The following is a 27,632-nucleotide window of genomic DNA, read 5'->3' as shown; positions in this document are numbered from 1 at the left end:
TCCTACCCTCTCCAAGTCTCTCCTCTGCCACATCCAAGGGCAGACTCACCACCTGTTTCTATATGGTTCATGAGCTAATAATCATTTTCACATTTTTAAATGTTTTAAGAAACATTTCTCAAAGAATATTGCTTGACATGTGAAAATTATAGGAAACTAAAATTTCAGAGTTAACAATAAAATATTGGAACACAGTTACATTCATTCATTTATATTATCATCTATGAGTGGATTCCTGCTACAACTACACTGTTGAGTAGTTGCAACAGAGTATGGCTTAAATCACTACTGGCCTCTTACAGAAAATATTTGCTGACTGCTATTCTAGGGGAATTAGAATGAGAGTCAAGGGACAGAACAACCTAAGTTGTTTTTAGATAGGTTTTTGGACTGTTGGTGATAACCAATGTTGAACATGATGATGCATTTAGTTTAGGTTTTATTTTAAATAACATTTGGATGGTTTAATCTCTCAGAATCAATTCCCAGGAATAGGCTTTTGTTACCAAACAACATATGACTTTGCCATATTGCCTAATTGTTCTATAAAAGAATTGAAGTGATTTCTAATACCACTGACAGTTTAACCATGTCTTCTGAATGTTATGAAGCCAGAGGATGTACCTGATTGAGCTTATCATTTCTTTCCCTCATATTAATAAAGTCCTGGATGATGTGGTGAGCATCTTTCTTTGTCATCACTGTACTGATTTCTTGGTCAGTTTTGAAAGCAAAACAGCAATCCCTTTGTGACTTTCATTTTCTTCTGGGTGGCAGTAATGAAATTGTCAGCAAGGAAAAACCAAGAAATAATCAGATGCCTTATGCTTTAAAAAAAAAAACTTCCCAGGAGTGGGAGCTCTTCTCTCCTCTGTATCGGTCAGTACACAGTATTAGGAATGTACATCAAAGCCTCCATGTGGCCTGGAAGTTTGTATAATACTCCCAGAATAGAATCCTTCCACTTCTCTTTCATCAATGAAGAAACACTCTCCATCTCAGTTTTCCACTAAGATTTATTTTCACTTATTGTAGATCTTTAAACACACAAGACATTCTTCTTTTCTAAGTTTTTTTTTTTTTTTTTTGAGCCAGACCTATATTTTCATTAGTCATCATGCATCCTCCTCCACAAAGATTGTTAATACCAAAAAGGAAAGAAGGAAGAAGCAAGCATTTTTGGAGCATCTGATGTGTCCTAGTAAATATATTGGTTGCCTTGTCTTCATCTCTGAATATGATGTTAACTCTGCAGAGCAGGTTCTATTGTTCTCTTTTTATAGATGAATAAACTATAATTCCTAGAAGGGATGTTTCTTGTCCCTGGTCACACAGCTAAGAGGAGTGGAGCCAAATTCAAAGCTGGGTCATCCTGATTCCAAAACCATCAGGCATTCTAGCCCATTCCTGTGCCTAAATTATGATATATATGATTGCAGAAGTATTTTAGGAGGTACAATGATGAACTTTAATTCTTTTAAGTTACACATTTATGTTTTATCTCTAATATAATAGGAAAAATACTCATCATCATTTACCATCTAGATCCAATGCACTTTTGTTCTTTATATACTCAATTATTTGACAAATAATTTTCAGAATAAAAGGATAGTGAAAAGCAACTTTATTCAAAATTTTAATAAGAATTCAAATACAGGAGTTCTCATCATGACGCAGTGGAAACAAATCCGACTAGGAACCCCATGAGGTTGCAGGTTCAATCCCTGGCCTCACTCAGTAGGTTAAGGATCTAGCGTTGCCACAAGCTGTGGTGTAGGCCACAGACACAGCTCAGATCTGACATTGCTGTGGTTGTGGTGTAGGCTGGCAGCTATAGCTCCAATTCGACCCCTAGCCTGGGAACCTCCATATTCCACAAGTGCAGCCCTAAAAAAACAATAAATAAATAAATAAATAAATAAATAAATAAATAAATAAATAAATAAATAAAACATAATTTTTAAATATGTTTTTCCTATTTCTCTTCTCTCTAGGTATGTAAAAGAGAGAGAGAAAAATCTGAACTGGGCAGTATCCACTGAGTAAATCAGTTTTTGTCATCTGTCATGCATGCACCCAGAACATATTCTAGGTTTCAAATACATCACTAAAAGGTTCTAGCATATCATTTCTTATGGCTCTCCTTTGTGCCCTCACATCATGAAAATGGAAAACTTAAAGATTTTTTTGGAATTTTTGATTAATCATAATTTTGTTGAAGAGGTTGTATTTTTAAATTTCATATTAGAAAATTAACATTTTCGATTTATAAATAGCAATTAGAATAATAATTTATATTTGAATTATTTTAATTTTCGTCCACTCATCTTTGTATACATAATCTGATTTAGCATTTGTCTACTTACAAATCATATCAAATAATTTTGGTACAAAAACACCATAAAAGGTAAAAGAATAATGGATTGTCCTTTTAGAAATATGGGATAAGCCAAGTTCTCATTGCAAAATATTACGTGATAAAGTTCTTCTTGTTCAGTGACTAAATGAATGAGAATGCCATATTTCCTTTATGCTCTTAGAATTATATTCATCACTCACGTATTCTTGAGTTTAAAACAATTCATCTAGGATATTGTTATCTGAAGAATTATGGCCTAAGGTTTTGCTAATACAATCAATTTGACCATTATCCTTAGAGAATAGAGTTTTGCTGTCTCTTTGCATTTGTCTTCTCATTTGTCTAATAATTGTGAAATGTCTTCTGCTGTACATTTTATTCTTTTTATCATTATGGGTGAGAAATGAAAAAATTCTGAATTCTCAGTTGTGTTCAGTGAAAGCTAAAAGCAGAGTACAACTACAAAGAGAGTGTCTCCTATCTTATTTTACACATTTTTAACAGGTTAACACAATACTTAAGGCAACACAATAAGAAAACTGAAGGGGAGTTCCCGTCGTGGCACAGTGGTTAACGAATCCGACTAGGAACCATGAGGTTGCGGGTTCGGTCCCTGCCCTTGCTCAGTGGGTTAACGATCCGGCGTTGCCGTGAGCTGTGGGGTAGGTTGCAGATGTGGCTCAGATCCTGCGTTGCTGTGGCTCTGGCATAGGCCGGTGGCTGCAGCTCCGATTCAGCCCCTAGCCTGGGAACCTCCATATGCCGCAGGAGCGGCCCAAGAAATAGCAAAAAAAAAAAAAAAAAAAAAAAAGAAAGAAAACTGAAGGATAATAAAATAGTGATGGCTCATATCACTATTGTATCCAGATGATCTCATCAGTCTTTGTGTTTTTTAATTAATTTATTATTTTTAGCATCATTGGGAACAATGAGTGATGAGGATATAATTTCTAGAATGACAAAATGGCAAAATTTTCAAGATAGGAAAAATAAGATCACTAAGATTTTATAATATATCTTAGGGGTTTTTTTGTGAGGGTTTTTTGGCTGCACACTTGACATATGGAAGTTCCCAGGCCAGGGAGTGAGTCTTATCCACAGCTGTGATCTACGCCACAGCCGTAGCAACAGTCTGCTGCATCAGAGTGGGAACTCCTATCTTAGACTTCTAAAAGGATCCAATCACTATGTTGGAATTATAAGAAAAAAATTAGTATTATTTTTTTAATATGTAAGATTTCTCTTTGTGCTTTGGAAGACTTGTAAGAAAGAAGGGGAAAATGCCATGAAATAGCAATACTTACAAAGAGAACTACTCAAAAAAAAATTAAAAACTAAAATTAGATCCAATGAATGCTGATAGTATACCAAGGATAAAGGGATATTAAAATATACAGACAACATATCAAACCATAATTTCATAGATATCATTGCTCAAGATAAACTAAGCTTGTTAAACATCAATTGAGCAAGACTTCCAAAATGGAAATAGACTTTACATAATTTGTCCATGCAATTCACTAAATGAATAAACTAATAAAAAATGGCAACATCATCATGCCCTGAGGGTGGGAGAGGGGACTAATCAGAATCCAGAATTGGTACAGTATATACCTATAATGTCCAGTTTTTGTTAAAATATTATGAAATATGGAAAGAAACAGGATATTGTGATCCTTGTATAGGAAAACAACAAGCAAGCAATAAAAACTGCATTTGAGGGGGTCCAGATGAAGGAGACAAAGATTTTAAAGCAGCTATTATATGTTCAAACAAATAAAGCCATTAAACCATGTTAAAGGGAATTCTCATTGTGGCTCAGTGGATTGAGAATCCAACTAGTATCCATGAGAATGCAGGTTCGATCCCTGGCCTCACTCAGTCGGTTAAAGGATCTGACATTGCTGTGAACTGTGGTGTAGGTCGCAGACACATCTCAGATCTGTCATTGCTGTGACTGTGACATAGACTGGCAGCTGCAGCTCCAATTGGACCCCTAGCCTGGGAACTTCCATATGCTGCAGGTGCAGCCCTAAAAAGAAAACAAACAAAAAAGAAAGAAAGAAACCATGAAGACTATGACTCATCAAATAGATAGAAATCATATTTAAAAATGGAAATTCTGAAGTTGATAAGCATAATAGCTGAAATGGAAAATTCACTACAGGGGCTCAACTGTAGATATGAGCTGGAAAGAAAGAATAAGCAAACTTGAAGCTAGATCATTAGAAATCATACAGCCTTAGGAACTTAAAAAAATAATAATAATAATGAGGAAAAATGAATAGATCCTTTGAGATCTATTAGACACATGTAATATGAGTACAAGAAGAAGAAGAAGAAGAACAGGGAGGGAGAGGGGGAGGGGGAAGAGGAGGAAGAAGAAGAAGAAGAAAAGGGCAAAAAAAAATTTTTTTTGAAGACATAATGGCTGAAAACTTCCCAGATATGATGCAAAACACTAATTTATACACTCAATTCAATTAACTCCAAATACTAAGAAGAAAAAGCCATATCTAGACATATCATAGTCAAAATGTTGAACGTTAAAAGAGAAAGAGAAAATCTTGAAGGCAACAGAGAAAAATGATTCATCCCATGGAAAGGAATCCCAAAGACATTACAGCTTATTTCTTATTAGAAACAGTAGAGTCCAAATGGTAGAGGATAACATGTTTAAAATGCTTTAAGAAAAAAAACCTGTTAGCCAAGAACACTGTATCTAGCAAAACTGTCTTTCACAAGTGAGGAAAACATAAAGACAATCCAAGATAAACAGAGACTGAAAGAATTTGTAGCTAGCAGACCTTGCCTTACAAAAAGTACAAAAAGAATTCTTCAAGCTGAAAGGAAGTAATACTAGACTGTAATTTAATCCATATGAAAAACAAAAAGTGCTTGCAGAGGAAATCATGCATTAAATATGAAAGATAACATAATTACATTATCTCTTTTCCTTCTCATAATTAATTAAAAGACAACAGGATAAAACAATATCTATAAAATTGAATTGTGGGGCCTCTAGCTATAGAGATTTTTTTGACAATATAATACAAAGGGAAAAATGAGAGGACACTACATACAGTGAGCAAAGAAGTGACATGAGATGATAACTCAAGTTCACAGGAAGAAATGAAGAGTACCAGAAATGGTAATAAGATTACTATAAAAACTTTGTAAATATATTTTTCTGCTTTCCTCTTAGTTTCTTAGAAAGACAAATGATTATATAAAACACCAATTATAACACCAAACTGTTGTGTTTGTAACATATATAGATGTGATATATATTATATTAACAATACAGAAGAGGGAGAGTAAAACAAATTTTCTGTATCTTACTAGAATTAATCTAGTATAAATCTGAAGTAGAGTTTCGTAAGATGTATATTGTAATCCCCAGAACAACCTTTAAGAAAATTACTCAAAAAATATTTTAAAAGATATTAGAGGAATTAAAATGATACATAGAAAATATCCATTTAACACAAAAGAATGCAATAAAGGAAGAATGGAGGAATTAAAAATGCATGAAAAAGTAGCAAAATGGCAGAGGTAAAAATGATTATATCAATAATAACTTTAAATATAAATGAACTGAACAATAGAATCAAAAGGCAGATATTATTGGACTAGATTTAAAAAAAAAATAAAACAAGATCCAACTAGATTCAAGGATACAAATAGGCTAAAAGGCAAAAGATAGAAAAAGACACCATGGAAACAGTAACAGTAAGAGAACTAGAGCAGTATACTAATAGCAGACAAAATGGACTGTCTCTCTCTCACACACACACATACACACCTGTACACACACAGGTTGCTAGAGACTCCTTTATAATGACAGACAGTGTCAATTCATTAGGAAGATATAGCAATTATAAACACATGTTCTTAACAACAAGGTTCCAGAATACATGAAGCAAAACTGACAGTATGGAAGAAAAGTTAAAGAAAAATATCAAAGAAATGATGGTACAAGTGGCTTTCAGTTAGATAAAAAAAAAAAAATCACAGAGTTCTATGTGAATTAGACTTTGGGAATTGCCACATTATAGCCATATTATTCTCAAATTTCCAAGTCACTCTGCATTGTTACATCTCAACATCTCAGACAATAAGTATCTTCTACTAATCTCATTTTATCTTTCCTTCTGCTAAAAAGCCATTCTCGCCAAAGGATAAAAAAGCTTTTATTATCACCCCCATCATTGTTCATTTGCTTATTTAAGGTGGGCAGCATACAAAGTTGAAAAGAAACAACCTAAATTTAAAAACAGATTTAAGTCTTGGTTCTGTTATAACCTAACTACCTCTGCCAGGCAATCTCCGTGGGTCTTGGCATTCTTATCTTTTTTTATTTTTAATTTTTATAGCTGCGCCTGTGGTACATGGAAGTTCCCAGGCTAGGGGTTGAATCAGAGCTGCTGCTGAGGTCTATGCCACAGCAACACTAGATCCGAGCTGCATCTGTGACTTACACAGCAGCAATGCCAGATCCTTAACCCACTGAGCAAGGCCAAGGATCAAACCCACATCCTCACAGAGACAATGATGGGTCCTCAACACACTAAGCCACAACAGGAACTCCCTGGCATTCTCATTTTTTAAATGATATGGTAAGATGGAGTTCCCACTCTGGAGCAATGGAATCAGTGGCATCTCTGCAGTGCCAGGACAAAGGTTCAATTCCCAGCCAGGACAGTGGGTTAAAGGATCTGCCACAGCTTCAACCTGGGTCTCAAGTGCAGCTCTCATTTGATCACTGGGCCTGGAACGCCATATGCCATAGGGTGGCAAAAAAAAAAAAAAAAAAAAAAAAAAAAGGAAGAAAAGAAAAATAAATAAATAAATAAACAAATAAATAAATAAATGATGTGGTAGGATGGGACCATTAGAGGTCCTATTGGAGCTGGTATGAACTGTTTTCACCAAGCTCACCATCAGGAAGGTCAGGAGGATCCAGATTACTGAAATTGTTTCTCTAGGCTACAACTTCAACTTCTAGAGAGACTTGTATGAACTCTTAGCTTTCCTACAGAATTCCGTAGTTTAAGATGGAGCATTTAATAAAGCACGTTTGACTTTGGTTGTACTAAGTGTATTCAGTTCTGAAACACATTTATTCCTGCTGTTTAGATCCTATTATGTCTGTGGTATGATCTGCACTCCTAATATCTGTAGTTGGCAGATTTTCCCAGTGAAAATCTGAGCCAGCCTAGAGCTGGGAGCAGTTTATGTCAAGTTGAGCAGGAATATGCAGGTGCCCTAGAGAACCAATTAAAATCACAATTCTAACTGTTAAGGCTGGAAACAAAACTCTGTTTAAGACTTGTTAAGAGGATATTCAGAAGATCCTTAAGAAATTTCAGCTGTCAACAAAGTTCCCAGTTCAAGTAAGAACTTTCCATACATGCATGTTTAGAGGTGTAAAATATTCTACAGTAGCCTGAGTAGCAGGAAACAAGTGACACCTTCAAACTGACTCATTTAAGGAAAGTTAATCAAGGGAATTTTACAAAGATATGGGCTAGCCTAAGAAAACCAGCAGGGCATGGTGCAGTACCCCAGGGCTAGAAGCAGTGGAAAGGAGCTGCTACCCTGTACCCAAAAGGGAAGGGTGAGGGAATATTGATCAGAGAGAGCAGCTGTATAGAGAAAGCTGCCAATTAGGAGCTGAGGCTTTGGGAGAGGTGCGTAGACAACCACAGTGAACTAGCAAGGAGGGAGTTCAAGAAATACTGTCTTCACTCTCCTACCTGCTTCCAATATCCTGTCAGTGCTTCCCTCCAAAGTCAGAAGGCAAGAGAACACAGTTAATGTTGACCATTCCAGAGCCCAAGACAATGTGGAGAAGGGTAAGAGAGGACGTAGAGGGGCAAATAGAAAAAGTCACGCAGTTCCCAGATCTAGGCACGGGACAGCAAAATCAGCCATGAGATTATTTCACTCAAGATCAGGAATAGGATGAGGCAGGCAAGGTATCTGGGATGCAAAATTTAACAAAGAGGTGCTCCCTCTCAGGATCAGGCTAATGTTCAGCACTGGAGAGAGAAGTCACCTAGTCCTAGCCCTGATTTCACTGCAAGATTTCCAGTTGTTTGAAATAGAATTAAGAGGGAGAATACATTACCTTTTAATCTTTAAGCATAAAAAGAACATTTGTTAAAAAATTTTAAAATATTTCTTTAGAAACTTTAAAAATATCTCGACTTTTCCCCCCAAGAACCAAGCAGATAATATACTACTGATACATGAAATACCCAGAGGCCACTGTGCTTAATAGCCTGGCATTGGCATTGAGCACTAGATTTTGCTTATTTTGTGTGCATGTGTCATTGATTCCAACTGCACATTTTTTCACATCTTATTTCTGAGGTCAATCTTGTCTTATAATCAATGGTGGCAGAAGTACAATTAGCAGTATTCTTCTTAGAGATATACAAAGTAATACTGTGCCCTATAATTGATGGCATCTTTGATTTGATGAAATCCAATGCAACTACTTAGAGTATGTATCTGGCATGTATCTATCACAACATCTAGCATGTATTAACAGTCAATCTTCAACCAACCGGTTCATGAATGAATAAATGAAGTGAGTGAAGGAGGGAATGGATGAAGGAGTCCTATCCTAGCTGATATTTACCTTTAGGGCTTGGATAGTGTGGTGTCAGGAAAAATATCAGTTCATACACAATAGTTTAAGCTATCATCTAGATCTTTTGAGATGACAGGCTAAAAACGCCTGAGTGTTGCATTAGCCATGAGCATTCACTTAACTCTCATTATTTCATTTTTTGCCAAATTGATGCTAATTCTGTTTCCATGCTATGCACTTTCTGTAGACTTCATGATAATTTGAAACCCTGTTTTACAGCAGATTTTTACTCACTCCTCTTGGCTCTCTCTTTATCTGCTCTAAGATAACTTCTTCCCAATGGCATTTTCATTAATTCTCATTTCACATCCCTGATTTTAATCCTTTGATTCTGAAATCAAGGTGTAGTTTTCAGTGTAATTCTAGCGTTAATCCTGAATTCTTTTGCTTTAAAATTTAAAAATTGTATTTCATTTTAACATACTCCTGCATGCAGGCATGCACCTTGGTCTCACAGTAAATAGCAGCTGGCTTGGCCAGAGAAAACATTATTTGTCTAGTGATTTACCTTAATCCCCTCTCAGCAAGAAATTAAAATTATTTTCTTCTTTTTTATGAGTCATGCAGTAACAGCTTCCCAGCTTATCATTATCTCTTCCTGTCAATTTCCCTTTCAAAAATAAGATATTTATGCATTTTAACAAAAGCAAGATAAGCAATATTGAGACTAACTAGTATTTTTTTTTTTTTTTTTTTTTTTTTTTTTTTTTTAGCTTTTTAGAGCTACACTCACGGCACATAGAGGTTCCCGGGCTAGGTGTCCAATCAGAACTACAGCTACCAGCCTACACCATACCTACAGCAACACCAGATCTGGGCTGCATCTGCAGCTAACACCACAGCTGACAGCAATGCCAGATCCTTAATCCCCTGAGTGAGGCCAGAGATAGAACCCAAAACCTCATGGTTCCTAGTCTGATTCGTTTCCGCTGTGCCATGACGGGAACTCACAAGAGACTAGTATTTCTATCTTAATTCTCTTCTGGGGATAAGGAAGAGGCTTCTTCATTAAAAAAATAAGTATATGTATTTCAAAAAGCTGAGTGTGAATTATTAATAGCATCACATGACCTTAAAAACTGTTAATCACCCCAAAGGAGAATAAGATTTCAGTTGCTTTGTAGAGCTTATGGATCACAATCTACTTCCAATTTGGGGCTTAAGTAATGGTTTTGGCCACCATTATTACCCCAAAGCTTTCAATTTCAATTATAGTGATTTCTTAGTATGGGTGAAACAATCTTCTTTGGCTGTTTTTTCATGTTTTATGTCCACGTGCTTAATAATTCTGTACTATCTACAGGTGATGGATAGACAGGAGCAACAGATTTACTGGTGGAAAATTATTACAGAACCCAATTGCAAGTGCTTTTTAATGGCTAACTTAAAGAAATGAGTTATAAATCCCTTTTTTATTTTAATTACTAAAATACATGGTGTTACAATGATAAGTTGAGATCCCCTTCCCATCCTCCATATGCTTTAAATAAAAAACCATAACTGTCACCTAATGCGTATTCTAGCACTCTTTGAGCACTTAATATAGGTTAGCTGCTACTATTATTTCAAGTTTACTTTTCCAGTTGCCTTTTCACATTCTCTTTCCCTTACTTCCACACTCCACGGTGCCTTCTCTCAGTACTTAGGTGCCCTTTTGCCTTTGGCCTTTTGTTCTCATCTCTTTCTGTTCTCAGGAATAAGCCTGATCTAGTCACTTGTACATTGTGTGACTATTAAGTCCAAATATTGCCTCTTCCAAATTCTTGCCTGTAGGTCTAATCTTCAATGGGGAATGAAGCACTTTATCTCATGCTAAGAAAGTCCTGGCATTAGAATTAGAGTTGGGGAGGTAACTTTCTCGAAACATCTTGTAGATTACCTGCCTACCAACAGTTAAAGTTAATTCAGGATGGAGAAATCAGAACCAACCATTGGAATTACACATTTTGCATCAGTTGTACTGTGGGTAAACATCTCTGAATTGCCAAGCTTTGTGGTTCTCCTCTTAGGATTATTTCCACGATATAATGGAAATAATATCCTGGAAATAATAGAAATGTTTCCTGGTCATCATTCCTGGCTTGCTCAATTTTTCCAGATTATTGCATTGAGGAATTTGATGGTTCCCTAAATGTGTGTTCCATATATTTCCCCCTCATTGCCAAAGTCCATTCTTGATTTCTGTGGATGATTTCTCATGGGGAGAATATGCTTCTTGTACCAAGAGGACATTGCCATCCAGGCTCCTTCCCACTGAAGTCTGAGCACACCAGAGAGCAGCAGTGTGAAGACTTGCTCTGAAATGCCAGTCCAGACCCACATTGCTCACCAAGTATGGTCTTTCATGGAGAGCTGGGCTTATGCCAAAGTTCCACCTGGACATCCTTACAGCTTGGGGTGTTTTGGAGCCAGGGGAGGAGACACACTTCCGGTATTGTCGTGGGAGCCTATTTGTTTGACTGTGAAGTAGCCACAATAGTTTCCAAGTTTTAAGTTTTCCACTTCTCACTCAAACTGCTGATGGTCTGGGATTTATTTTCAACCATTTTTGGTTTCACACCAACATATAAAGCAGATTCCTACAACCACTTTATATTCGGTAGTAAAATGTCACTCTTTTTCTTCACACAACGTCTTCAGTTTGACATTGAGAAGATGCCCACCTGGTAACACACTGGAATTTAAACAAGTTAATCCACTTGAAAGAATGGTTTTTCTTGAAAGAGGATGAGCACTTGGCTCTGATAAATCCCTGATTGTCCATAGAGGGCACCCAGAATAAAGCCTTGGGGAAGAAAGGCCAGATGCCTTGATAAGTTATTACATCTGTCTTCCCACCAAAGTGTGTCAGTGCGCTTGCGATTTAAATCGAGAGAAATCAGTCTGTGCATTCAGTCTCAATCCCATTTCTAATTGACTCTTATCTGTATCCTGAAATTAGCTTACATCTTGGCAGAACTAAGCACTCCAGATTCAAGGGAAGTTTTGCCAAACTTAAAGAACATGATGTAGATGTGCATTTGTGTCCGTGACATATTTGTTTATTGATGTTTATTTCTCAAAGAACATAATTTTTCCAGTGTACTTGTATGTTCCAAGATGCATTTCTAAATTATTAGAGATCATAAACACTAGCCCCACCGTTCATCTATGCAGCCAGGGTGCACCTACTCTTCTCAGTCTTTACATTTGTAAATAAGCCTCTGCCAGAATCAAAAGTCACATGGAAAATGAACATGAAGGTCAGATGAGGAAGGGTGAAACATAACTCCTATGCTGGAGATGATCACAGTTAAATCTTTATCCAGAGGGCCTAAGTAGCAAAGACAGCATCAGCCACCGCAACAGGAACAGCAGCTACCTCTCCTGAGTACTTCCTTGATGATGCCCTGTGCAGAGCCCCTTACATGCATCAACTCACAACACCCCATGGAATAGTTACTACTCATATTACATGTTATAGAAAGAGAAAGGGAGGCACAGCTCCTTGCCTATAGTTACACAGGTAAATAGTGGGACCAGCTTGTCAGGGTATCTAACTCCTAATGATTATGCTATATGCTCTTACTAGCTGTTACCTAGTAATTTTAGTAACCTGGATCAGCAAAGAAAGACCAGACCCACCTCTAGTCCAATCAACCTGTCAGTGATCCAAGGAATCTGTTCCACATGCAAAATCTCATAAAGAACAAATATCATATGAGCAACCATAGAACACCAGGACATGTTACATGAACCCTTGATCTAGCCGTTTTCAACTTAGTAATCAGCCAAGTCCCAGGGATAGAAAAGTGTAACTTAGCAGAACAAATAGGAGACCAATGAATGACATTGTGTCCATGTGCTAGTGGAAACCCAGAGGGTGGCTCTGCCTTCAGCAGCATCCCCAGACTTGCCAGTGTCTTATTCTAAGGTGGAAGTTCACAATTATTACTTCATTGGCAGATGTATTACCTTATCACTCCCGAAATTCAAAATCAGAGTTGCCTCTGTGTACACATTAACCTGTGTGCTTGAAATCCAGTGTTCTGGTAGGAGTGTAAAACCATCTACCCAGTTAATGATCAAGGGACTCCCTCTCATACCTCTCATAGGAGCCCTCATTCTCTGCTTGAAAGCAAACAAGAAGTGGGGGTGCGGAGGGGTTGTTTTCTTGATACTGAGCCCACATCGACTACATTTGGGTAGCTCCCATGTGGTACTGCCCATGTAACATATATTAATCCAAACTGAAATTTTCCTACATCTATTGCCACAGCCTACATCCAGAAAATGTTCACCTCTCTTCAAGACTGTGGTAAATTACTCTCCAGAGTCTCTTTCCTAAGTCTCTCTGTAGCCTTTCTTAAATAAGATGTCCAATCTGTCTTCAAATACTGAATGTGATGTGCCCTTCTCCAGCTTCCATGAACATTCCCAGTCTACTGATCTTGGTTTGAAACACCCATTTTCTCTCCCTGTTTCTTTGGATTTCACAGTTTGGTCTCAACCTCCACTTCAGACAAGCAAACTCTTAAGGGGAAGGGGCTACTTTCCTTCAGCTGATAAGAATGTAGAGGGATGACCTTGCTTCACCCGTAGTACGACTGGTCAGAACTTCCTGATGCTGCGCTTCAGTCCCGTCTTTCTTACAGTATGTGCCTCAGGGAAAATCCACACATGCTCCTCCTGTCTAATGGCAGGGGTGAACCATTCAGGGGTCCTGAGTAGAAATTCAGAATCATCTCAGTACTTTCCTCTCCCTCACGCCCCAGTCACATACCACCATCCCCACTCCTCATTATACACGTCTCTCAAATCCATCTCTTCTCCACCAACCCTATCTTCAATTTAGACTCCTGGCCGGACTATTGCAATAGTCCACAAAATGACCTCCATGCCTCTAGTTTCTTAATATCACAGTTGTGCCACCAGTGGTTTTTTTAGAACATAAAACTAATTATTTCAATCCCAACTGCCTACAGACAAACAAAACAAAAAACACTCTCCTAAGCATAGCATTTAAGATCCTTTTTAATTTGACCTCAGATTACTTTCTGATCTTGCCCAAAGCAACACTGCCCACCTCAGCATACCCTAACCCTCACAGTCTACTCACGGTTATTTACCATGGTCTAAATCAACTTTGTTCTAAATTTCCAGGCCTTTGCCCATGCAGTGCCTTCAGCCTGGAGTGCCCTCCCCCAACCTCTCCTTCACTAAATCCTCACTGTGGCATGGGTCCCAGCCTACAATAGAGATGCTGTGAGCTAGAGATGCCTGAGGCACTGACTCACCCAAATTCCTAATAAAGAGACCCCACAGACATTCCCCTCACCGGGACCAGAGTTGTGGCTGGACCAGCCCTTGTGGTTTTTGTTATGATTGCAGGACACTCTTCCAAAAACTCCTGGGGAACTTGAAGGAACAAGACTCATTGCTCACATGTCCCGGAGGGTATACTGGGCTATCTGACGTCCCCAAGGCCACACAAGAAGGTCAAGGGGAGAGAGAGAGGATATGGACCTTTATTAGGTATGAGAGTGTGGTGTCTAGGTTTTCGGGTCTTCACTCTTTATTGGCTAATTTAAAGCATAAGAACAGGAATTCAGGTGCAGGAAAGGAGAATCTGGGTCACTCAAGCAGCCAGTCATCTGGGTTACCCAGGCCTTTCTGAAAGAGGGAACTTTGTGGGTGGGCAGCCTAATCCCTCATCTGGTGGTTTGGCTAAGAGCTGTATCATATAGCTGGTGATGTGTTTACTGAACATGGATGTCTTCAGAAATGGATGCCTTGGCAATCAAAAGCCTAATGTCAGGCACTTATACTACACTCCCTTTTCAATACCTAGCTCCTCTTTGAAACATGCCCTGCCCTCCACAGCCCATCATGGCTGGGCTCTTTGTTGGTGTGTTCCAGTAATTCTGTGTACAATGCTTACCTCACTATACTCTAGTTTATTTCTGATGTCTGTCTTTCCCATTAGCTCTAGGGTCACTGATGGCAGGAATCCCATCATTGACCGTTATATCCTAGCATCTGTCATTTACAGACAGTCTACTCTTAGCTTTAATCTGTACTGTATTTACCATTCAACTTAGGGTACATCGATTTCTCCCTAATAGTGATAACACCAAAAACATCAGCTAATGTTTCCTGTGTGCTTCCTAAGTGGCAGCCAATATTTTGCTTTGTATATATTAGCTCATTTCATCCTTATCATAACCCATGAGTAAATATATTCTTATTCCCTATTTACAGTTGGGAAAACTGAGGTTTAGAGAGATTAAGCACTTTGTCCCAAAGTTACAAATGTAGTAAATGATAGAAATGAAATGTGAACCTGTACAGCCTGGCTCCAGGGTCTCAACTCCACACTGACATCACAGAATTGACAGGATTTTCCACTTACTTTAGTCCATTTTCTTATTTTCCCAAAACAACTTAAAATATTTGCATGATTAATTAGATTAATTTTGTTCATCCATAAGCCTCACTCATATTTATTCAAATGATATGGCATGAGAATGGAGTGAAGTCCCGGATATTTGCCCCTATGTAATGATCTCCTGGCTACGCAATAGTCCACATACCTCACCTGGTGTCTTTTAGACTCCTCCATTGTCCTGGTGTATTTATTGTGCTCAATATCTAGTTGCTCTTCTCGTACTGAAAATGTCATTTTTTACATTTAGCCATCAAATACAGTTCTTAAGGAAAATAGTTTTCTCCTCCCCCACTGCCTAGCCCCCATCAGCAGGGGGTTCGAAAGAACCAAACTGAACCCGAGGCTATTGGCATTCACACAATGAGACTAAGCCCTGGTATATATATTATTTCACTGCCTTTCCGGAGGTGCTAAGTGATAAGGATCAGAATGGATTTTGTTGGCTTTAACGAGAAAAGTGAGCCTTTTGTTAGTTACCTTGCTTCCCCTCTAAGAAAAACCCAACTATGGAGCATTCTTTCTGCCGTGGTTGGATACGGGAGCATCCTGAGACTTTACTGTGTCTAATGAAACTCCCCAGAGAATGAAGGTGCTCTGGGGTGTGGGGAGGTACATCATGGTGCCCAGAGATGCGTTTTGTTCCGAAACCAGCGCCGGATGCTGTAAATGTGGAACCCAGAGTGAGGTGTCAGAGGGCACAGCTGGGAATATGTTCAGAGCTCGTTTTCATTTTCATTCGAACACCATGGAGGCGGCACTCGACTTGTTTCAAATTAAAAGGTACATCAAAAATGCAAAACATCGTATAAAAATTTAACCAGTCTTTTAGTGGCTTTTGAATCCTTTACTGGTTTCTCATTTCTCTATATTTTTAGAAATTTTCTTGGGCTGTGTTCCTCCATCCACCCTCAGCTTCCCTTTCTAAAGTTACACTCAGCTTTCTGGTGATTTATCCATCACCTGCACCTACCCTTTATACTAATGTGCTCTTTCCTTTTCACCTGCTTTCTCTTTGTGCTCAATTCTGCCCTTTCCTCCCTTCCCCATGCTCTTTAGACACTTTCCTTTCCTTCTTTGTTGCCTTCTCACCTCCCTAGCCTACCGGTAAATTGTAAATGAATTCCAATCTGGGGAGTTTAGCCCTCTATAAGTAGACATGATATTTTATGGTGAAACTGGAAGTCCCCGCTGGGCACTGGGCACTCTCTGTGGCTCAACTGTAGCTGTTAGTAGATACCCGAGGGTAGCCCCGTACAGAACCAGGGACTGGAAGGGTTGAGCAGTGAGCATGGCAGTACTGAGCCCTGGCCCCACTGATTTTAAAAAGTATGGATAATAATTTTAAAAACCCACAATAACATGGACAATAGCTACTAACATTTCTTTCTTTTTTTTTAGGACCACACCCCTGGCATATGGAAGTTCCCAGGCTAGGGGTTGAATCAGAGCTACAGCTGCCAGCCACAGCCACAGCCACAGCAACTCCAGATCCAAGTCGTGTCATGTGTCTGTGACTTATACCACAGCTCAAGGCAATGTCAGATCCTTAACCCACTGAGCAAGGCCAGGGATTGAACCTGTGTCCTTGTGGATGCTAGTCAGATTCATTTCTGCTGAGCCACGACAGGAACTCCCTTTCTTAAGAGCTCTCTAGGTACCAGGCCCTAAACTAACACTTAACAATATTTTCTCATTAAATCTCCACCACAGCAAATCCTGTCACTATCACCATTTTACAAACAAGGAAACCCAGGCAGAGTAATGCAGGTCACATGGCAGTGAGAGGCTTTTAATAGCTGAGTTTTACTCACCCCTCAACAACCACAGGGTAATCCTGAGTCCCCGGATCCCAGCCAGGGCTGGTGTATCCTGAAGAGCACCAGCTAGCTCCTCATGGCTAGGGGAACCAACCAGGTGAACACAGGGTGGGCTAGGGCTGCCATAGCCACAGCAGGACAATCACAGGGGCTCCATGGGGGTTCTGTCAAGAAGCAGAGAGCAGAGTAGAAGGTGTACAGCTACTTGCAGTCCAAGTCAGTGAAAACTTTTAGTGATGGGGTATCTGAACCAAGTTGGGACAAGATGGATGGTCCACAGTGGTAGTCAGAAGAGGAAGGGTGTAGGGGGAAGTTCAAGAAAGGAGGTGAGACATCACAGATGGCCAGTGATGACCAGCATGGCCCAAAACATCACCTGGAGTTTGGATAGAGGGGGTTCAGTGGATGGAAGAAGCACTGATCTAGGCAGAATCAGAACTCATGGACTGGTGTATCCTGAAGAGCACCGGCTAGCTCCTCATGGCTATGGGTACTAAGGCTCAAAAACAAGGGCAGGTCCAGTTACGAGCCCTGGGGGCACTGTATCCGGATTGGATGGGCAGAAAGGGTAGTTTGACGTGGTGGGAAAGGTGCTAAAGAACCTTGGATATCACCTAAGAGGGTTGTGATCTCACCTGCGAGCTGCTGTATACATGTGTGGTGCCACATACCAAGGTGACATCGTGTCTTCTTTCTAATAATCTCTCAAGAACCCGTAGTGTATAAACAATCTCTTACAAATAAAAGTGAGTGGATACAAGGCTAACCCTAAAAGAATGTCACTTTCACACTCTGACTTGATTTTCTGAAGCGGAGAGTAAGGGATACAGACTCAGCTGGGGTGATTGCTTAACCCCAAGGATGATGTGTGAATGTGCCATGCATGATGATGTTAGTTTATAGGTCACAATTGAGAAAAGGCCAAAAATTGCCCTCAGAGGCAGTGGAGAGTGTACAGAGTGTACAGAAGTGTGGCAGGTGTACAGAGTGTGGCAGAAGACAACTGTGTTTTCTTATAAGCCCTTCTATAAGTTTTCCATTGTATTGTTTTGTTATGGATCTGTATATTATAAACTTGAACAGAAAAAAAAATTACTAATTTTGACTCTCAGGTTATCGCTTCCATACTAAAAAGGAGAGGGGTGGAGCACAGAGATAATAGGCTAACAGACTTTTGCAGGCAGGATATCAAAGGAATCTAACTGGAAGATGCAAGAATTTCAAAAAGAAAAAGTAGAGTAGCCAGGGACCATTTAATGTTAGCATAAAGAGATTCACATACCTCTTAGAAATCATTATAACACAGTGAGTATTAGATTTTATGGGGCCAGTGGCGATACTGAGACCTCCAGTAAAGTTCCAAGTATCCTCATCATGCTCTGTTTAAGGAGGCAGTGAGCCAGGTAATATATTTTAGCAAGATTTCTATCAAATGAAGCCAAAATCACAAGTGAAAGAAGGCATCATTCTTCTTTTCGGGGCCGCACCTGTGGCATATGGAAGTTCCCAGGCTAGGGGTCAAATTGGAGCTGTAGCTGCCAGCCTGCACCACAGCCACAGCAATGCAGGATCCAAGCTGCATCTGCGACCTACACCACAGCTCATGGCAATAACGCTGGATCCTTAACCCACTGAGTGAGGCCAGGGATCGAACCTGCAATGTCATGGTTCCTAGTCAGATTCGTTTCTGCTGTGCCACGACAGGAACTCCTGAAGAAGCTATCATTCTTATATGCCTTTCCTTCATAGCACTTAAATTCTAGTCAAGTTTTTAGATTTTTCTAATTAAACCCACAAACTGCATGGCCCCGTGAGAGCAGGGACCATGTCTGCTTTGTTCAGCCCAGCTGCCCCAGGAGGGAAATAACTCACACAGAGTTTCTCTTTCCTCAGGCCTCTTGAGGAGGTCTAGTCTGTGCTGGACAAGAAGGGCTTCAGGCCTGGCCCCAGGAGTAGACCCTGACCTTCCATCAAATGGGAGGAGGGAGGAGACGGATTCCTGCTCTGAGGAGAACAGCAGATCTCTCGGGCCCCTGAGGTGCTTTTCACCGAGTCCCACATAAAACTGAAGAACATAATCCGCTGCTGTGGTTCCTCTGCTCCATCTGGCTTCTGGAATAATTGAAACTAGAAATGTCTGCTCTGATTGCTGCTAGGGAGAAAAGCTTAAGTTTTAGTGGAAAACCTCAGTAATGCCTCAGCCTTTAAAATGTTAGGTTTCTTATGAAATCTGATTTCTATTCTCTCCAGTTTTCTAGACAGAGAACAAAAACAAAACAAAACAAAAAGCCCTAAACGGGGGCACCAATGGGAACTTCAGGACCCTCAGTTCAACTCACAGCCTGCGTGGGTACCAGGTAGCTCTGGGGAGGAGGGATCTAGGCTGACTCAGTAATAAAGGCTCCTGGGGCTCCCACCATCCACCAGAAAGCTTGGATCCACCAGAGTCTTGAAGGTGGCCCAGCTTCTGAGAAAGGGAGCCAGGGTGCCTCCCACTTGGGCCCCATGGTCCATAGAGGTTGCATTCAGGCCACCCATACCCCAAAGTCACTGCGTAGACCATCTTAGGAGGCTGGGCCTTACCTCCTGCTCCACTCTCCCCACTCCCCCTTCCTCCTTTCCTTCCTGTCTCTCACCTCCCACCCCCTACACCTGCCCCAGTATGCTCTCCCCTCTCTCCCCCAGCACTGCCTCCCACCTCCCCTCTCTCTTCTTCCCTTTCCTCCCCACTCCTTCTTTCTCCGTTCTGACCCCTTTCCCTCCCTCCTCCCTCTTCCCTTCCTTCGCTCCCTCCAGCTTCAATGAAATATATCAAAAAGCTCTTTCTACTCTAAGAATATCAAAGGTAAGTCCCCATCAGAAGCTCTTTCAAGTTACCTGAAGGCCAAAAAGTTCAGCACACAATAAATAGCTACCCATTTCACCCCCTGGTTTAGAGAGGAGGGGTTATTCATGCCCCACAGACACTAATTTTTGGAAAATCAGAGGTATTTTAAACAAGCTGTCTCTCCACTGTAGCTTTCCTTTCACATGCTGTCACATCTGCAGGACCAGTGGCTTCTAACCTGCCTCTCCTTCCCCCATGGAGAGGACAGAACGAGGGCCCTAAAGAAGGGTTTACATGGCAGAAGTGGAAGGAAAGCTCTGAAAGTTGTGGTGTTCTCAGGAAAGGCTCTGATGGTGCTTGGAGCCGGGTGGTTGAGGCCCTGAGCAGCCCCCCATCCCGCCCTCCACAGGCAGAGGCCCACTCTGGGGAGCAGAGGAAGTTCAAGCTCCAGGCTCTCATGTGCTCCAGCCCTTCCAAGGCCCTGGGAAGAGCCTCAGCATTGTGTTCCCATGGTCCTATGTTTTTGTAAGACTCGCAAAAGGAATATATTTGCACCACTGTTGGGTTTGAGGGCTTTTTCTAGCTACTACAGCTTCTCGGCACTTTTCCCCTCCCTCCCCCATCTGTGGGATCCCCCTAAAGGGAAGCGAATTGGGAGTGCGTTTAGTTTATGTTTGGTGGGATGTGGCTCTGTGGTCTGCATTCACTTCTAGGCAAGGCCAAGTCGCTGCTGGCCATCCTCCTGCAGGAACTGCTTACAGGGATAGTGCCACAAGCCTGAATTGAAGATGAACAGGTGCTGTGGCATCTGGGGATAGAGGAGAAAAAACCAGGCTTGAAATGCACTGAGCCAGAGGCTAGTCTGTGGAAAAATTCTTCCAGTCACAAGATGTGTAAAATCCAAAGTGGAGGATTCTGTTCTCATTGATGCCCCATCAAAACCAAAATTCAGGAATGCGCATGTTTAATGATTTAGCATATACTACGATTAATGTAATGGGTACTGTTTATGAGAATTGCATGAAATGAAATTTATCAGAAATCTTGTCTGTTCAGGAATATTAACCGTTAGCAGTACTGCACACAGCCAATGTGTTTGTGTATAAGAACGCATGCTTTGGAGTTCCTGAGTGGTTCAGTGGGTTAAGAACCGACTAGTATCCATGAGGATGCAGGTTCGATCCCTGCCCTGGGAATTTCCATATGCCACAGGTGCAGCCTTAAAAAAGGGGGGGGGGGAGAAGCATGCTTTAAAGCCTCCCAGTTGTTAGTAATTTTGATCAATCTTGCTAGAGCAAAGACTACCTTATCTCCCTAGTCTCTCTTATACAAAATCATTATCATATAAAAATAGTTTTCAAAATACGCAGGCAAAGCTTATTAGGAAAAAGTTCTTTTAGAGGTGCAACAGGCAATAAATTAATTAGGATATTATGTATTTTAGATTTTGAGGTGTCTACTGCATTTGCCAGATTTTAAAACTACGAAATGTGTTATAATTTATTTTCTCTTTCTGAAGAGTCACATTCATACCTAATTTTGTATTGGTATTTCTGTATTAATTTTCTTAAAGAGAGCACCCGCAAACTGTATAAAGCCTCAGGCCTCACAAACCTGGAGCCTCCCTAGTGCCAGCCTCCGAGAGCATTTGAGCAAAGGATCTGTTTTTTCTGTACTGAGGAGCCTGCTGCAGCTGGGCCATCACATTCCCAGACCAGTTTGGTCAGTGAGTCCTGCAGGAAGAGCGGGTATTCCTCCCTCCAGGATACTGGTTTTGAAGCCGTGGAGGTCTTTTTCCTGAGGGCTCCTACTTTAGGTTCAAGGGCTCCTGCTCTTGCGGAGAAAGACAGCAGCAAGGAACAGCTGTTGGTACCCCATCTCCCCAGCTGTGTGGAGGCCCAGCTGTACAAGTTCTCATTTTGCCATAAATCTATTTGAAGTTCTTTCTTTTTTGGCTGCACTCTTTGCATATGGTTGTTCCCAGGCCAGGGACTGAACCTGCACCACAGCAGCAGCACCAGATCCTTAACCTGCTGTGCCACCAGGGAACTCCTATTTGAAGTTCTTTTGATTCAGGGAGAGGTACGATGGTTTTCTGCCAAAGCTTTCCTCTGATTTGTATTGTCTGTGGTTCTGGTGCTGACACACAAGACTGTTTCCTCTCATTTTCAGCAACATTCTTACCAGTTTTCTGTCCTCTTTCACAGAGTTGGTGTGGAACTGGATGAAGATCAGAAGCAGGAGCCCTCCTCACACCAGGCAAGTCAAAGCAGCCCATGCATAGGGTACAGAGATATGAGATGTTCTGTCCCATGGCCAGGAGGCTCATTCTAAAGGGGGCTGCCTCTGAAGATAAAACAAATCAGATGACCATAAAATACATAGGAATTTGGGATGTCAATAAGCTTTGCATAAATTTTAGAGTGCTTTGAACTAGCATACACTTGTGCCTACTTTGTGGCAGCAGAAAGCCTGGACACTGCAGTTTAGGGGCAAAAGCACAGCTCTTGGAATCAGACAGGCTGGAGTTCAAATCCCTGCCCAGCCACTTGCTAGTTTGATCATCTGGGTGGGATTTACTTGATGCATACTTGATACATGTTGGGCCCACAACAGATGGGCCTGCTTCTCCTGCATGACTTCTCATTTATCAGGTCTAGGTATACAGAAATACAGAAACATGGAAAATCTGCAAAAACACAGCCTGAAGATCCTTAGGGAAAATTATTCAGAACCATGAGCTGCCGCCTCAAGTAAGGGAAATATAATCTCTACACTCTGGACTTGAATGTAACATTCCAGTAAAATCTGTCATTGGCAATTTTGCTTTACTCATTTTTAATTCAGTACTTAGAGCGAACAATCGTGTAGAAAGGTTACACCTTTTGCTGAAGTTGCTGGTAGACAGACATGAAAGAACAGCATCATTAGTAAGGGATGCTGCTTAATGAATTGTGTCCTGATCATATCTATATTTGAAGAGGACCCATGTCGCTTTTATTTCCTGGTTTTTTCCTACTATCCCATCAATGAGGCACAGCTGGTTAGTGCTGCTGGGCAAGATGCTGCTGCTTTCTTGGTTCACATAAAAGAAGGAAGGATCCTATGCTCTACAAAAAGGGCTGGAAAATTAAGTTGGCAATGATCCTGGTCATAGGTACTTTGAATTTTTTTGTCTTATGTGGTCCAAGGCCAGGCTGGTGCTGTTTTCACAAGATTTTATTGCCCAGGACAGACACCTAACTGCAGGACTGAGCCCAGCAGGGGTGTCGGCGTACAGGGATTCGGGCCAGAGTGGTGACCTTAGAAAGGAGATCAAAGCCCATCTCTTCACACTGGTGGGCGGTAATGAGTAGTTAGGAAGGGCTGGTGGGAGCTGATTTCCACAAAGCATTTTCTCTCATATAGGTCAACGAATCCTTTCTCCTACTTTCAAGCCAAACTTTTATCTAAATTTTATCCTTCCCTTATATCTTTTTCTTTAAAAGAGATAGAAGAAAATTCATCAAAGAAAATTCTTCATCTTCTTCTAACTGCCTTATATTTTACAATCACATATAATTGATGGTAAGATTACCTACCAGCCTAACTTTTTCTTTTATAAATTAAATTTATTTTAGCTTGTTCACCCCATTGTCAATTCAGAAATAACTCTTACCTGAAGATATTTAAATCAGTAAATGTATTTTTCTTGTTGTTAGAGAAATGAGATAGTACAACATAGTACAGTGAAAACTACATGGTATTTGGATCTTGGGCAAGTCTTCTATGGGTTTGAGTCTCAGTTTTCCTGTCTATAAAATGTGAATGATAATAATGTCTACTCCTCCAGGTTGTTATGACAGTCAAATGAAATTATATTTCTGAAAACTGTCTAACAATGAATTTCATTAAAACTGTCTTATGAAGGACTTGATAAAGCAGCTTATACCACCACATATAATAAAATAGTAGGAAAATATTTTGTAAGAATTTTAAAATTCAGTTAAAAAAAGAAGAAAAAAAGAAGAAGAAGAAAACAAAACCAGAGGAGTAAAAAAAAAAAAAAAAATCCATGAATAAGCAAACCATAAGGTTGAATCACAAGTAAGCTTTCTGGTAGCCAAAGGGACGGGGGGGGGGTGTAAATAATACTCAGCAATGTACTAAATTATTATAATTAGAGGGAAAATTTATACTCTTGCCTCAAGTGGTACAAAACTTCATAGGTCACAATTCTTTAAAAGAAATTCCTTACTTGGGGCTTCCTGTAGAGGACACATAAAGAGCCGTCTAACTAAACTTGCTGTCATTTGCACTGTTCCTACTGATCTGCTGCTGCTTAAAAGTAATTTTATTCTTAAGAAGTGCCTTAGAAGTATTCTTACTCGTGATGTTTGACTACCAAGGTAGCTACATTTCAGAAAGAGGTTTTCTCTACACCTTGGAATAATTCTGATCTTCAAAGTCAAGTACAGGAAACAATGGTCTCAGGCCAGAAATAACAAACCACACTGTCCAAGCAGCTGCCACTGACCTGGACAGAGGGGTTTTTTAGGGACTTTCCAGACCATGTGTCAAGAACCTCTTTGCCCTCATTTTGCCCAACAGCTCTTTGCTTATTATCAGCATTTGTCGCTCTGACTACAGAGCATAAACCTAATTCTTAGGAGGACTGCATTTTTCTACTCAGTTTGCATTTATCACACTGGCCTTGCATTAACAAATAGAGTAATCTTTGCATTGATCAACCTCTGAATAAAGACTTTATTCTAAGTTACCAAAAGCTAAAACTTTCACAGATGGCAATTACTAATCATATTCTCTCAAAATCAATAATAAACATATGTAATGACATGTACATGTTTTTGAAGAAATTTCCTCTTTCTCTGTTCTGGAGAGTAAGATAACCTTTGGGAAATATGAATTTGTGGTACTGACTAACTGGCAATGTCACAGTTTTCCGTTTTACTTTGTAACACTTTTTTTTTTTTTTTTTTTTTATTGCTGCACCTGCAGCATATGGAAGTTCACAGGCCAGGGATTGAATCTGAGCCAAGGCTGCAACCTATGCCACAGCTGTGGCAATGCCAGAGCCACTAACCCACTGTGTCAGTTTGGGGATCAAACCCATCCCTCTACAGCAACCCAAGCTGCTGAAGTCATATTCATAATCCACTGTGCCACAGCGGGAACTCTCACCTTGTAACACCTTAAAAGTGTGAGTGGTATTATATCTTACCTATGCCAGACCCAAAATCTTTACAAAGCATGTTCCACATGTAGGCATTAAACTTTCAATACATACTCTATGCAAATGTGCCACTTTGAGAAGTGGAAGGGATTGCAGTTTGAATTTTATGTCTCTTAAATGTTAAAAAAAAATAAAATAAAAAGACCTCAAACACCCTTTTCCCCATAGGAAGTTTTCCCTGTAATTGATTCTATGTCCTTGGCAGCACAACATTGCAGAGAAAGTGAGAATCACTGGCGCCCCATGCCTGCCTTAATCTTTCAGTAGACTTTTCAGTAGAAAATTCCTGTTACCCAAGGAAGGGCTGCTGCTATTGCTCTTCAGTTACCCTTCTTGCCATTTTTCATGATCATCCTATTATCTGTGACTCCATTGTTAATGCCGTTCTAAGCACTTTATCTGTATGAACTCATCTACCTGCCAAGATAAAACTATGTGCGGGTACTACTATTATGCTTCTATTTTAAATAAGGAAACGGTCTGCAGAGAAGTTAAATAACTTGCCAAAGGACACGTAGTGAGAAGAAGTGAAATTTGAACCCAGACAATCTGGTTCTAGAACTTCCCCTCTTAACCGGTGTGCATGTCTGCACCATGCCTTCCTTTCCTCATGCACACCACCCACCCATGTCAGGCACTACTCTAAGTGTGAGGAGGATGCAGCAGTTACCAACTCAAAGTCTTCACTCACAGAGCTTACACTCTAATGGGGGACACTGAGAAGAAAAAGGTAAACAGCTCCATACAGTGAATTCAGAGAATGTAACAATAGAGCAGCTAAGAGGATGGAGAACAATGCAGGAGGGGTACAGGCTGGCCCTGCAGGGCAGGCCTCTCTGAGGAAGGAGGCAGCATTTGATTAGAGGCCTGAACAATGTGTGAGCCTCGGCTGGGTTGGGGGGCGGTGGTGGAACAGTCCAGGCAGAGAGAACTCCAGAGAGACCCCGGTGTCCCAGTGGGTTATGGTGTGCTCCATGCAGCAGGACGGCCAGTGTGGCTGGAGCCCAGTGAGGTGAGGTGGGAGCAGATTGAGATGGAGAGGGAGAGGGGTCTTGGCATCTCCCAAGAGGGTCCAGGTCATTGGCTACAGTGGCAAGTTTGATTTCATTCTATGTGTGATGCAAGCAAAAACTCTTGCAGATTTTGCCCTTGGAAGTAATGGGATCAGTCTTCTCTTAAAAACTTTTTAAAAATTTTTTCTTCCATCTCCAACTTTGTCGACTGTTACAGTGAGGTTAATTTTCATCTTTTCTAAAATAATTTTATTTTTTAACACTATGCTTTCTTCTCTGTGTGCTCTCTTAATACTACCTTTCAATTTCTTTTTGCTTCTAAAGGTCCTTTCATCAAAATTCTGGTTTTGGTTGTCATTTATGATTGTGTGGAACCTGAGTGGATCAGTTCTGGTCACTGCAGCTCAAGAAAGTCAAAGCAGGGAGTTACGGTCATGGCTCAGTGGTTAACAAATCCGAATAGCATCCGTGAGGACATGGGTTCGGTCCCTGGCCTTGCTGAGTGGGTTGGGGATCCAGTGTTGCCATGAGCTGTGGTGTGGATCACAGACTCGGCTCGGATCCCGCATTTCTATGGCTGTGGTGTAGGCCAGCGGCTACAGCTCCGATTAGACCCCTAGCCTGGGAACCTCCATATACCATGGGTGCGGCCCTAAATAGACAAAAAGACCAAAAAAGAAAGCAAGAGGGATGGATGGGAGGAAGGAAGGAAGGAAGGAAGGAAGGAAGGAAGGAAGGAAGGAAGGAAGGGAGGGAGGAGGGAAGGAAGGAAGGGAGAGAGAAAGAGAGAAAAAGAGAAAGAAAGAAAGAAAGAGAAAGACTGTGAAATCAGATTGTTATGATCATTATACAACTACAGATGTGATAAATTCATTTGTAATAAAAAAATGAAAGAAAAGAAAGAAAGAGAAAGAAGAAAGAAAGAAAGAAAAGAAAGAAAGTCAAAACAGAGCTGAGAAAGGGCTAGAGAAGGGCAGCTTCATGAACAGAGGAAGATTAAAGAATTAGGATTTCTCTAGCAAAAAGACTAGCACTAAGAATGGATACAACACAGTTTCTATTAAAAATATAAAGGATATGAGTAAGGTGAATGAAGACTTTGCCAAATTCCAGAGAACCATAACCTGAAGTACACTTAAAGCCTAAAAGAGCTCTTTTGGAGAAGGAAAAAAAAAGTATTTGTTCTTCTACATGATTGATACTTCATACTCATAGTCATCTAGAATTGCAAGGCTGGAAATATAAGTAGATTCAGGAAGTAAAGAGATTAATTAGCAGATGGTAGGATCACCTAG

The 27,632-nt window shown here is 40.4% G+C and overlaps 1 protein-coding gene across 5 annotated transcripts in view; it reads left to right on the top strand.

Moving 5' to 3' along the window:
- Positions 1-27,632, top strand: part of SLC9A9 (solute carrier family 9 member A9) — a 674,266-nt gene that overhangs the window by 536,741 nt on the left and 109,893 nt on the right. For all 5 annotated transcript variants that reach the window (XM_021071131.1, XM_021071130.1, XM_021071133.1 and 2 more), the window contains one exon: positions 22,299-22,350. In XM_021071131.1, the coding sequence (XP_020926790.1) occupies positions 22,299-22,350 (52 nt within the window). The remainder of the gene's footprint in view (positions 1-22,298; positions 22,351-27,632) is intronic.

Source organism: Sus scrofa, chromosome 13 (genome assembly GCF_000003025.6).
Source record: "Sus scrofa isolate TJ Tabasco breed Duroc chromosome 13, Sscrofa11.1, whole genome shotgun sequence".
Taxonomy (NCBI): domain Eukaryota; kingdom Metazoa; phylum Chordata; class Mammalia; order Artiodactyla; family Suidae; genus Sus; species Sus scrofa.
The sequence above is the reverse complement of the archived record's forward strand: the minus strand, read 5'-3'. Positions and strand labels throughout refer to the sequence as shown.